This window comes from Tachyglossus aculeatus, assembly GCF_015852505.1.
Source record: "Tachyglossus aculeatus isolate mTacAcu1 chromosome 12 unlocalized genomic scaffold, mTacAcu1.pri SUPER_6_unloc_1, whole genome shotgun sequence".
In the NCBI taxonomy this organism is placed as follows: Eukaryota; Metazoa; Chordata; class Mammalia; order Monotremata; family Tachyglossidae; genus Tachyglossus; species Tachyglossus aculeatus.
In genome coordinates this window covers 845,451-859,008 of record NW_024044828.1, presented here as the reverse complement: position 1 = coordinate 859,008, position 13,558 = coordinate 845,451, and the positions used below count along the sequence as shown (strand labels likewise).

At 47.2% G+C, this 13,558-nt stretch overlaps 1 protein-coding gene across 1 annotated transcript in view; it reads left to right on the top strand.

The window, feature by feature from the left end:
- UBR1 (ubiquitin protein ligase E3 component n-recognin 1) overlaps positions 1-13,558 on the top strand; it is a 143,806-nt gene that overhangs the window by 58,584 nt on the left and 71,664 nt on the right. Inside the window, exons 14-20 of the mRNA XM_038740970.1 lie at positions 1,534-1,662; positions 3,277-3,457; positions 3,559-3,620; positions 5,147-5,257; positions 8,492-8,557; positions 9,528-9,629; positions 11,636-11,699. Of these exons, the coding sequence (XP_038596898.1) occupies positions 1,534-1,662; positions 3,277-3,457; positions 3,559-3,620; positions 5,147-5,257; positions 8,492-8,557; positions 9,528-9,629; positions 11,636-11,699 (715 nt within the window). The remainder of the gene's footprint in view (positions 1-1,533; positions 1,663-3,276; positions 3,458-3,558; positions 3,621-5,146; positions 5,258-8,491; positions 8,558-9,527; positions 9,630-11,635; positions 11,700-13,558) is intronic.

Sequence of the window (13,558 nt, the reverse complement as noted above, 5' to 3'; positions counted from 1 at the left end):
GTTAATGTCTAAGAGATGGATGAAAGCCAAACCCTGAGCCTCACAGTAACCCTCCCGGGGAGTTAAGGTCTAAGAGACGGACGGAAGCCAAACTCTCCCAGGGCCAGCCCTTGGGCGCAATCAGCCCACATGGCTCCGTGGGTTGGCCTTTTGGGAGCAGCAGTATTAAATAAAAGCATTTACAGCTCCTGAAGTACTATATTAAGCACGTGAGAGGATACTTGGAGTTAAAACATGCTCCCTGGCCCCAAGGGGTTCACCATCCAAAGAGGGGAAAAGGCAAGAACTAACTACATCTTAGCCAGCTAAATTGAACCATCTGAGAGTTCGCGCGTAAACGGGTTTTCAGCGCTCCAGGCACGGTTTTCCCTTGTGCGGATTGCCGACTGCTGTACCGCTTCAGCACGGATTGGGGCTTCTGTGTTGCCGGGGTGATGGGAGAGAGAGCGATGGTTGACTTGGCCGTTCTGAGGCCCCGGCGTCGTAATAATAATAATGGCATTTATTAAGGGCTTACTCTGTGCAGAGCACTGTTCTAAGCACTGGGGATCAGGTCGTCCCATGGAGGGCTCCCATTCTTCACCCCCATTTTCCAGATGAGGGAACTGAGGCCCAGAGAAGTGAAGTGACTTGCCCCAAGTCACCCAGCTGACAATTGGCGGAGCCGGGATTTGAACCCGTGACCTCTGGCTCTTTCCACTGAGCCAAGCTGCTTCTCGTGTAGTTCATTCACTCAGTCGTATTTATTGAGCGCTTACTGTGTGCAGAGCACTGTACTAAGCACTTGGGAAGTCCAAGTTGGCAACATATAGAGACGATCCCTACCCAACAGTGGGCCAGTGTAGTTCTACACTGTCGTGCTTGGCACATAGTAAGCGCTTAATACATGCCATCATTATAGTATAGTATAATACTATACTGTTATTAGTATAATAATAATACTATTATTAGTAGTCGAGCCCATCTTTCAGCCTGCCCGCTCCTCCAGGAGTAGGCTTCCTCTCTCTCACGGGATCAGGAAGGAGGGCAGAGGTTTTCCCTGCCTTGGATCGAAGGCAGTCTGTGGCCTCTGCCCTCATCCCCTCGGTCCATCCGTTTTCCTCTCGGGGTCAGGAAGGAGGGCAGAGGTTTTCCCTGCCTTGGGTCGAAGGGAGTCTGCCTCCTCTGCTCTCATCCCCTCGGTCCAACCATTTTCCTCACAGGGTCAGGAAGGAGGGCAGAGGTTTTCCCTGCCTTGGGTCGAAGGGAGTCTGCGTCCTCTGCCCTCATCCCCTTGGTCCAACCGTTTTCCTCACGGGGTCAGGAAGGAGGGCAGAGGTTTTCCCTGCCTTGGGTCGAAGGCAGTCTGTGGCCTCTGTCCTCATCCCCTCGGTCCAACCGTTTTCCTCACGGGGTCAGGAAGGAGGGCAGAGGTTTTCCCTGCCCTGGGTCAAAGGGCGTCTGCGTCCTCTGCCCTCATCCCCTCAGTCCAACTGGTAATTTGCAGCAGCAGCAGCAGCAGCGCGGTTGCCCAGTCTGGCTTCTCTCCCGTAGGGAATGGAAGAGATCAGAAGGCAGATTGGGCAGCACATCGAACTGGATCCGGACTGGGAGGCCGCCATCACCATCCAGATGCAGCTGAAGAACATTCTACTGATGTTCCAAGAATGGTGCGCTTGCCACGTAAGTCAGCGTGGCGGGAGTCAGTTGGCCTTCTGGCCACATTCGCGAGGAGCTGCTCTGCCAACGGGCTGAAACTATGCCAACTTGTGCTTCCCAAGTGCTCAATACAGTGCTCTGCACACAGTAAGCGCTCAATAAATACGATTGAATGAATGAATGAAATAGTGACGCAGTGGAAAGAGCCCGGGGTTTGGAGTTCAAATCCCGGCTCCGCCACTTGTCAGCCATGTGACTTGGGGCAAGTCACTTCACTTCTCTGGGCCTCAGTTCCCTCATCTGGAAAATGGGGATGAAGACTGTGAGCCCCCCGTGGGACGACCTGATCACCTTGTAATCTCCCCAGCGCTTAGAACAGTGCTTTGCACATAGTAAGCGCCTAATAAATGCCATCATTACTATTATTATTATGGGTTCAAATCCCGGCTCCGCCGTTTGTCAGCCATGTGACTTGGGGCAGGTCACCTCACTTCTCTGTGCCTCAGTTCCCTCATCTGGAAAATGGGGATGAAGTCTGTGAGATCACCTTGTAACCTCCCCAGCGCTTAGAGCAGTGCTTGGCACATAATAAGCACTTAACAAGTACCGCTATCATTATTATTATTATTATTATTATTATTATTATTATTATTACTAAGCGCTTGGAAAGTCCAATTTGGCAACATGTAGAGACAGTCCCTCCCCAACAACGGGCTCACGCCTTGACCCAAAGCCAGAATTTTCTGGGGGAATATTCTCGTAAAATAAGGGGGAAAAAAATCCCAACACCTCTTCTAGCCACCTGTAGTTCATTCATTCATTCATTCAATTGTATTTATTGAGCGCTTCCCGTGTGCAGAGCACTGGACTAAGCACTTGGGAAGTCCAAGTCGGCAACATATAGGGATGGTCCCTACCCAACAGCGGGCTCACGGTCTAGAAGGGGGAGACAGAGAACAAAACAAAACATATTAACAAAATAAAATAAATAGAATAAATATGTACAAATAAAATAAATAAATAAATCGAGTAATAAATACGTACAAACATATATTCATTCATTCAGTCGTATTTATTGAGCGCTTACTGTGTGCAGAGCGCTGTACTAAACGCTTGGGAAGTCCAGGTTGGCAACATATAGAGACGGTCCCTACCCGACAGCAGGCTCACAGTCTAGAAGGGGGAGACAGACAACAAAACAAAACATATTAACAAAATGAAATAAATAGAGTAAGTATGTACAAATAAAATAAATAAATCGAGTAATAAATACGTACAAACATATATTCATTCATTCATTCAATCGTATTTATTGAGTGCTTACTGTGTGCAGAGCGCTGTACTAAACGCTTGGGAAGTCCAAGTTGGCAACATCTAGAGACGGTCCCTACCCGACAGCAGGCTCACAGTCTAGAAAGGGGAGACAGACAACAAAACAAAACATATTAACAAAGTAAAATAAATAGAATAAGTATGTACAAATAAAATAAATAGAGTAATAAATACATACAGACATATATACATATATACAGTTGCTGTGGGGAGGGGAAGGAGTTAAGGCGGGGGCGATGGGGAGGGGAAGGAGGATTGATCGACGTAGCTGCCCTGTTTTTGTTCCAAATCGCGTCTTTATCGTAGGAGCAACTCTTATTGGAGGCTTACAAGGAATGCCACAAGGCCGTTCTGAAGTGTAGCCCTGGCAGCTTTTCAGGAGACAGGTCAGTCACTCACCTGTGTGGCCACACTTTGGAAAACAAGCCGTTCAGGGTGTCTACAGATCCTGTCAGCATCCATCTGCCCCTCTCCAGGACGCTAGCCGGTAAGCGTCTCCTTTCATTTTCCGTTAGCCCGTCCCGAACGGGAGCGGAAGCGGTTCGGTCTGTGGATGTGATTCCGTCCTCCTTCTCGTCCTGGGGCTAGGTCTTCACGTGCGCTTAAGCAGGAGAGGAGCCATTTCAAGACTGCAGGAATTCGTGTCCCTGGTAAGCATCGCTTCGAAATGTGGCTTTTACCCAGTCTTCAACTCGACTGACTTTCGGGATCTTCAGCTGGGAGGACGAAGCGTGATCCGGAAGGAACGTCGCCGGGGGATTCAGACGTCCTTCCGAAACGCGGGTCCTCCTGGATGGAAAGCGAGGCGACGTTGGAAGGATTGGCTGTTGACGGGGACGTGATTTTTTCTTACCGTAGGGCCCGCGGACCCCACTTTAGATGACAGTTGAGGCCGCTTTGAATCTTATCCTGGAAATTCCCACTTGCAGAAACTATTTCCTAAATAGGTATCGGGATTCCCAAGTCCTGGTTGATTAATGTAGTGTTTCTGTCGTTTGAATTTTATCCTAGAAAGTCCCACTATTTCCTAAATAGGTATCGGGATTCCCAGATCCTCGTTGATTAATGTTGTAGTGTTTCTGTCATTTGAATCTTACCCTAGAAATTCCCACTTGCAGAAACTATTTCCTAAACAGGTATCAGGATTCCCAAGTCCTGGTTGATTACTGTTGTGGTGTTTCTGTCGTTTGAATCTTATCCTAGAAATTCCCACTTGCAGAAACTATTTCCTAAATAGGTATCAGGATTCCCAAGTCCTGGTTGATTAATGTTGTAGTGTTTCTGTCGTTTGAATCTTATCCTAGAATGTAACACTTGCAGAAAATGAGTATTGGGATTCCCAGATCCTGGTTGATTACTGTTGTGGTGTTTCTGTCATTTGAATCTTATCCTAGAAAGTCCCACTTGCAGAAACTATTTCCTAAATAGGTATCGGGATTCCCGGATCCTCGTTGATTAATGTTGTGGTGTTTCTGTCGTTTGAATCTTACCCCAGAAATTCCCACTTGCAGAAACTATTTCCTAAATAGGTATCGGGCTTCCCAGATCCTGGTTGATTAATGTTGTAGTGTTTCTGTCGTTTGAATCTTATCCTAGAAATTCCCACTTGCAGAAACTATTTCCTAAATAGGTATCAGGATTCCCAAATCCTGGTTGATTTCTTTTGTATGAGAACTGAGGCGCCTTTGAATCTTACACTAGAAGGTCTCGCTTTCAGAAAACTACTGCTAAAGCATTCCTTCAGTCAGTCGTATTTATTGAGCGCTTACTGTGTGCAGAGCACCGTACTAAGCGTTTGGGAAGTCCAAGTCGGCAACGTATAGAGACGGTCCCTACCCGACAGCGGACTCACGGCCTAGAAGGGGGAGACAGACGATGAAACGAAACACGGAGATGGGTGTAACCATACTTGGGAATTTCTAGATCCTAGGAATTGATCTCCTTGCACTACATTTTCTCATTACGCAGCGATGCCGTTGCCGCACACGACATTTTTGTCTTCCGATAAGTTTACTCCGGGGAGCCGGGCTTGCCCCTTTGGTGTGCCCCCGGAAGTGGGTCTCTCTTTTCACGTGTTACAAGTTGGCGTTTCTCCCCCCGGACCCTTCCTTCCGTTTCCCGAAGCCGTTGACTGGCGAGAGGCGGTGGGACTAATTTATTTCTCTGGTTGTTGAAGGAGGATTTCCAGGTGGAGTTGCTGATAGAATATCCGTTGCGCTGCCTGGTTCTGGTCGCCCAGGTTGGGGCCGAGATGTGGCGTCGGAACGGCCTTTCTCTGATCAGCCAGGTAACGCGAGATCGGCTCGGACGTTCTTACGTAGGCGTTTCCGGCTCCGCGCAAACGCGTGCCGAGCCTGTTGACCTGGGCCACAGGAGGGGGCGAGGAAGCGAAACGATAATCGTACCCACCGGAGACGGTACAGTGCCAACAGGGACTCTCAGCCCAAATGGGAGGGAGAAGAGGTCATTTCATCCCCGTTGTACAGGTGCGGAAACTGAGGCACAGAGAGGTTAAGCGACTCGCCCAAGGTCACGCAGCAGGCGGGCGGCCGAGGTGCGATTACAACTCAGGTCTCCCGCTTCCTAGGCCCACTCGGCTACGCTGCTTCTTGCAGCAGTCAACCGAGAGCCCACTCTTCTAGACTGTGAGCCCGCTGTCAGGTAGGGACTGTCTCTAAATGTTGCCGACTTGGACTTCCCAAGCGCTTAGTACAGTGCTCTGCACGCAGTAAGCGCTCAATAAATACAATTGAATGAATGAATGAATATAGTAAGCGCTTAAATAGCACCATTATTATGATTATTACTAAGCACTTGGGGGAGAGTGTACTATAACAGAGTTCAGTCATTCATTCATTCAATCGTATTCGTCGAGCACTTACCGTGTGCGGAGCACTGGACTAAGCTCTTCCGTTGTCAGGTAGGGACCGTCTCTAGAAGGTGCCGACTTGGACTTCCCAGGCGCTCAGTACAGTGCTCTGCCCACAGTAAGCGCTCAATAAATACGATTGAATGAATGGGAAGTCCAAGTCGCCAACATCTAGACACGGCCCCTACCCGACGACGGGCTTCCGGCCTAGGAGAGGGAGACGGACAACAAAACCAAACATGTGGACGGCTGTCAAGTCATCAGAAGAAATAGAATTAAAGTTAAATGCACATCATTCGCAAAATTCATTCGTTGCCGTATTCATTGAGCGGTTATTGTGTGCAGAGCACTGTACTGAGCGCTTGGGAAGTACAAGTTGGCAACATATAGAGACGATCCCTACCCGACAGCGGGCTCACAGTCTAGAAGGGGGAGACAGACGACAAAACAAAACATATTAACAAAATAAAATAAATAGAATATGTAAATATGTACGTCAAGTAAATAGAGTCATAAATCTGTACAAACATATATATAGAGACGGTCCCTAACCAACAGCGGGCTCACAGTCTACAAGGGGGAGACAGACAACAAAACAAGACATATTAACAAAATAAAATGAATAGACTATGTAAATAGGTACAAGTCAAATAGAGTCATAAATCTGTACAAACATATATGTAGAGACGGTTCCTACCCAACAGCAGGCTCACAGTCTAGAAGGGGGAAACAGACAACAAAACAAAACATATTAACAAAATAAATGGAATATGTAAATAGGCACAAGTCAAATAGAGTCATAAATCTGTACAAACATATGTATAGAGACGGTCCCTACCCAACAGCGGGCTCACAGTCTAGAAGGGGGAGACAGACGACAAAACAAAACATATTAACAAAATAAATAGAATATGTAAATAGGTACAAGTCAAATAAATAGTCATAAATCTGTACAAACATACATATAGAGATGGCCCCTACCCAACGGTGGGCTCACGGTCTAGAAGGGAGAGACAGATGACAAAACAAAAGATATTGACAAAATAAAATAAACAGAATAAATATGTACTAGTCAAATAAATAGAGTCATTAATCTGTACAAACATATATATAGAGACGGTCCCTCCCCAACAGCGGGCTCACAGTCTAGGAGGGGGAGACAGACAACAAAACAAATCATATTAACAAAAGAAAATAAATAGAATATGTAAATAGGTACAAGTCAAATAAATAGTCGTAAATCTGTACAAACATACATATAGAGACGGTCCCTACCCAACAGCAGGCTCGCAGTCTAGAAGGGGGAGACAGATGACAAAACAAAACATATTAACAAAATAAAATAAATAGAATATGTAAATATGTACAAGTCAAGTAAATAGAGTCATAATCTGTAAAACATATATATATATAGAGACGGTCCCTACCTAACAGCGGGCTCACAGTCTAGAAGGGGGAGACAGATGATAAAAGAAAACATATTAACAAAATAAATAGAATATGTAAATAGGTACAAGTCAAATAAATAGAGTCATAAATTTGTACAAACATATATAGAGACGGTCCCTACCCAACAGCGGGCTCACAGTCTAGAAGGGGGAGACAGATGACAAAACAAAACATATTAACAAAATAAAATGAATGGAATATGTAAATATGTACGTCAAATAAATAGAGTAATAAATTTGTATAAACATATATATAGAGACGGTCCCTACCTAACAGTGGGCTCACAGTCTAGAAGGGGGAGACAGACGATAAAAGAAAACATATTAACAAAATAAATAGAATATGTAAATAGGTACAAGTCAAATAAATAGAGTCATAAATCTGTACAAACGTATATAGAGACGGTCCCTACCCAACAGCGGGCTCACAGTCTAGAAGGGGGAGACAGACGACAAAACAAAACATTAACAAAATAAAATAAATAGAATCTGTAAATAGGTACAAGTCAAATAGAGTCGTAAATCTGTACAAACATACATATAGAGACGGTCCCTACCCAACAGCGGGCTCACAGTCTAGAAGGGGGAGACAGATGACAAAACTAATAAGTAGAATAAATATGTACAAGTAAAATAAATAAATAAAGTAATAAATATGTACAAATATATATATACATATATACAGGTGTTGTGGGGAGGGGAAGGAGGTATAAAAAATTACAAAAAAATACGACAGAGTTGGTGGACCACAAGGAACGTACAGTCTAGTGGGGAGTTATTCTTAGGTCATTCCTATTTGTGACATGGTGGAAGTATTCCGCTCTCAATTGGTTAGAGCCTTGTTTCCCAATGAGCAATTAAAAAAAAAATTGTTGTGATTGATTTAGTAGTGAGAAGCACCGTGGCTTTGGAGTCAGAGGTCATGGGTTCAAATCCCAGCTCTGCCGCTTGTCAGCTGGGTGACTTTGGGCTAGTCACTTAACTTCTCTGTGCCTCAGTTACCTCATCTTTAAAATGGGGATGAAGACTGGGAGCCCCACGAGGGACAGCCCGATCAACTTGTAACCTCCCCAGCGCTTAGAACAGTGTGTTGCACGTAGTAAGAGCTTAATAAATGCCATTATTATTATTATTATTATTATTATTATTATTATTTAGTTGTGAAAAGTGTGCTTCTGTGAACTTTCCATTATTTTTCTTCCAGGTGTTTTATTACCAAGACGTTAAATGCCGAGAGGAGATGTATGATAAAGACATCATCATGCTTCAGGTAGAATCACTTTTCAATTATCGCTGATATGTCGCCCCATATTAGCCTCTTAAGTTATCGTTATTCTGACCGCAGTGGATCCCAAGTTTGGTTTAATCCTGAGTCACCGCTAAGGCTGAGTCATGAAGCGATCCGATTGGAGTTATTCCCGGACTCGCTCGCCGATATGTCTGGAAATTAGCTCAGAAACAGATTCTCGCTGGATTTGGGGAAGAGGAATGTGGCGCTAAGTAGTGCTGTAGAATCACTTTTCAATTATCGTTGATATGTCGCCCCGTATTAGCCTCTTAAATTGTCGTTATTCTGACCGCAGTGGATCCCAAGTTTGGTTTAATCCTGAGTCACCGCTAAGGCTGAAGTCGCGAAGCGATCCGATTGGAGTTATTCCCGGACTCGCTCGCCGATACGTCTGGAAATTAGCTCAGAAACAGATTCTCGCTGGATTTGGGGAAGAGGAATGTGGCGCCAAGTAATGCTGTAGAATCACTTTTCAATTATCGCTGATATGTCGCCCCACATTAGCCTGTTAAGTTGTCGTTATTCTGACCGCAGTGGGTCCCAAATTTGGTTTAATCCTGAGTCACCACTAAGGCTGAGTCGCGAAGCGATCCGATTGGAGTTATTCCCAGACTCGCTCGCCGATATGTCTGGAAATTAGCTCAGAAACAGACTCTCCCTGGATTTGGGGAAGAGGAATGTGGCGCCAAGTAATGCTGTAGAATCACTTTTCAGTTATCGCTGATATGTCGCCCCATATTAGCCTCTTAAGTTGTCGTTATTCTGACCGCAGTGGGTCCCAAGTTTGGTTTAATTCTGAGTCACTGCTAAGGCTGAGTCGCGAAGCGATCCGATTGGAGTTATTCCCGGACTCGCTCGCCGATACATCTGGAAATTAGCTCAGAAACAGACTCTCGCTGGATTTGGGGAAGAGGAATGTGGCGCCAAGTAATGCTGTTGGCTTTCCCGGCAGATTGGTGCATCACTGATGGAACCAAACCGTTTCCTCTTGCTGGTGCTCCAGAGATACGAACTTGTTGAGGTTTTTCAGAAGACAGTGCCCACCAAAGACCAGGTAAAGAACAGGATAAGCACTCGCAAAGAAACGGCTTCAAGTTTCCTCCGGTTTTGGAGAAACAGCTCTACCCATTTGTAGTTTGTTACTCTCACACTGTTTCGGGTATTTTGCCAGCGATGAGAATATGGGGTCAAAATTTCAAAGCAAATTCATGTGCCGTATTGAGGCATTCCACCGAATAACCGATTGTAACACATGCCTCCAGTCGTAGGTGGAGAGAGGTGCCGTTTTTTTTTAAATCGCATTTTGTAAGTGCTTACTATGTGCCAAGCACTGTACTAAGCGATGGGATGGATGCAAGCTAGCCAGGTCAGACACAGCTGCTGGCCCACACGGGGCTGATGGTCTTTCGGGTATTTTGCCAGCGATTAGAATATGGGGTCAAAATTTCAAAGCAAATTCATGTGCCATAATGAGACATTCCACCGAATAACCGATTGTCACACGTGCCTCCAGTCGTAGGTGGAGAGAGGTGCCTTTTTTTCTTAAATCATATTTTGTAAGTGCTTACTATGTGCCCAGAACTGTACTAAGCGATGGGGTAGATGCAAGGTCAGACACAGTTGCTGTCCCACATGGCACTGACAGTCTAAGTAGGAGGGAGAGCAGTTATTATTATTATCATTATCATTATTAATACTAATAACAATGATGATAATAATGATGATGGCATTTATTAAGCGCTTATTATGTGCAAAGCACTGTTCTAAGCGCTGGGGGATACAAGGCGATCAGGTCGTCCCACGTGGGGCTCTCAGTCTTCATCCCCGTTTTACAGATGAGGTCACTGAGGCCCAGAGAAGTGAAGTGACTTGCCCGAAGTCCCCCAGCAGGCAAGTGGCAGAGCCGGGATTCGAACCCACGACTTCTGACTCCCAAGCCTGGGCTCTTTCCACTGAGCCACGCTGCTTTTCATGTTTTGAATTGAACGGGGTACTGAATCCCCCTTTTCCAGATGGGGAAAGTGAGGCCTAGAGGAGTTGTGACTTGCCCAAGGTCACACGGCGGACGAGCGGCAGAGCTGGGATTCGAACCCATGACCTCTGACTCCCAAGCCCGGGCTCTTTCCACTGAGCCCCGCCGCTTCTCGCGATTTGAATTGAACGGGGTATTGAATCCCCCTTTTCCAGACGAGGAAAGCGAGGCCTAGAGAAGTTGGGACTCGCCCAAGGTCACGCGGCGGACGAGCGGCAGAGCTGGGATTTAGAAGCCGGGTCCTCCGACTCCCAGTCTCGCGCCCTCTCCGCTAAACTACGCTACTTCCCGTCTGATCCCAGGAAGCTTTCCAGCCAGGGCGGGTGACGGGAGGGGGTTCCCCGGCCCAGCTTCCCAGCAGCGGCGTCTCCGGGAGCGTGGCGACCTCGAGGTCGCCGGGAGCAGCGGCGACGCAACCGTCTTCTCTCCTCCTCTCCGCTGCTTCCCTTCTTGCCGAACCCCGGAGTCCTGGCCTCCGGGCGCAGCGTGGCTCAGTGGAAAGAGCCCGGGCTTTGGAGTCAGAGGTCATGGGTTCGAGTCCCAGCTCCATCCCATGTCTGCTGTGTGACCTTGGGCAAGTCACTTCACTTCCCTGAGCCTCAGTTCCCTCATCTGGAAAATGGGGATGAAGACTGTGAGCCCCAAGTGGGACAACCTGATCAGCTTGTATCCTCCCCAGCGCTTAGAACACTGCTTTGCATCATCATCATCATCATCATCATCAATCGTATTTATTGAGCGCTTACTGTGTGCAGAGCACTGTACTAAGCGCTTGGGAAGTACAAATTGGCAAATTTGCACATAGTAAGCACTTAACAAATGCCATCATCATCATCATCATCATCATTATTATTCACGGGGAGCCCAGGAGGACGCAGCAGCCCCGTGGGAAGCGCAACCGCCGCTGCTGCCGTGATCCCCGTTCCCCCGTCGCACACGGCTTTGAAAATGTCGGCGCAAGTGGGCTGGGGCCGTCGAGCACCTTTGTCGGATGTCTCACCTGATTGTCTCCTCTCTGGATATTGCAGGATCAGAATAAGCAGTATAAGACGTTAATCGAAGAAATGCTGCAGGTGCTCATCTATGTCGTGGGTAAGAATTTCTCTGGACAATGACAGTATTTTAGGACATGGAGCCTTTTGGGGGGAGGAACGTCGTTGGCGGGACTTTCTCCCATTAATGCCGACTGTTAGTCCGCGATCAGAATAGTCTGAGACGCCTCGGTGCTTCGTTACGTGATTGCTCGGAGAAGCGGAGAGAGTGTGGCCAGGGTTCAAATCCTGAATCCGCCCCATCTCTGCTGCTTGACCCTGGGCAAGTCATTCACTTTTATTTATTGAGCGCATACTGTGTGCAGAGCACTGTACTGAACGAAGAATTTCTCTGGACAGTGACAGTATTTTATGACATGGAGCCTTTTGAGGGGAGGAACGTTGTTGGCGGGACTTTCTCCCATTAATGCCGACTGTTAGTCTGCGATCGGAGTAGTTTGAGACGCCTCAGTGCTTCGTTACATGATCGCTCGGAGAAGCGGAGAGAGCGTGGCCTGGGTTCGAATCCTGAATCCACCCCATGTCTGCTGCTTGACCCTGCGCAAGTCATTCACTCGTATTTATTGAGCACTTAATGTGTGCAGAGCACTGTACTGAACGAAGAATTTCTCTGGACAATGACAGTATTTTATGACACGGAGCCTTTTGGGGGGAGGAATGTTGTTGGCGGGACTTTCTCCCATTAATGCCGACTGTTAGCCTGCGATCAGAGTAGTCTGAGACGCCTCGGTGCTTCAGTACGTGATCGCTCGGAGAAGCGGAGAGATCGTGGCCTGGGTTCGAATCCTTATTCCGCCCCATGTCTGCTGCTTGACCCTGCGCAAGTCATTCACTCGTATTTATTGAGCACTTAATGTGTGCAGAGCACTGTACTGAACGAAGAATTTCTCTGGACAATGACAGTATTTCATGACATGGAGCCTTTTAGGGGAAGGAACGTTGTTGGCGGGACTTTCTTCCATTAATGCCGACTGTTAGTCCGCGATCAGAATAGTCTGAGACGCCTCGGTGCTTCGTTACGTGATCGCTCGGAGAAGCGGAGAGAGCGTGGCCTGGGTTTGAATCCTGAATCCACCCCATGTCTGCTGCTTGACCCCGGGCAAGTCATTCACTTGTATTTGTTGAGCGCTTACTGTGTGCAGAGCACTGTACTGAACGAAGAATTTCTCTGGACAGTGACAGTATTTTATGACATGGAGCCTTTTGGGGGGAGGAACGGTGTTGGCGGGACTTTCTCCCATTAATGCCGACTGTTAGTCTGCGATCGGAGTAGTTTGAGACGCCTCGGTGCTTCGTTACGTGATCGCTCGGAGAAGCGGAGAGAGCGTGGCCTGGGTTCGAATCCTGGATCCACCCCATGTCTGCCGTTGGACCCTGGGCAAGTCATTCACTCGTATTTATTGAGCGCTTACTGTGTGCAGAGCACTGTACTGAACGCTCGGGAAAACACAGTACAATGATAAACAGGCACATTCCCTGCCAACAACAAGCTCACAGTCTAGAGAAGCGCTGTGGCTCAGCGGAGAGAGCACAGGCTTTGGAGTCAGAGGTCATGGGTTCAAATCCCGGCTCCGCCAATTGTCAGCTCTGTGACACTGGGCGAGTCACTTCACTTTTCTGTGCCTCAGTTCCCTCATCTGTAAAATGGGGATGAAGACTGTGAGCCCCCCATGGGACAACCTGATCACCTTGTAACCTCCCCAGTGCTTAGAACAGTGCTTTGCACATAGTGCTTAATAAATGCCATTTTTATTATTATTATTATTCTTCTCTGGGCCTCAGTTCCCTCATCTGTAAAATGGGGATTAAGACTGTGAGCCCCTCCGTGGGACAACCTGATCACCTTGTAACCTCCCCGGCGCTTAGAACAGTGCTTTGCACATAGTAAGCGCTTATTAA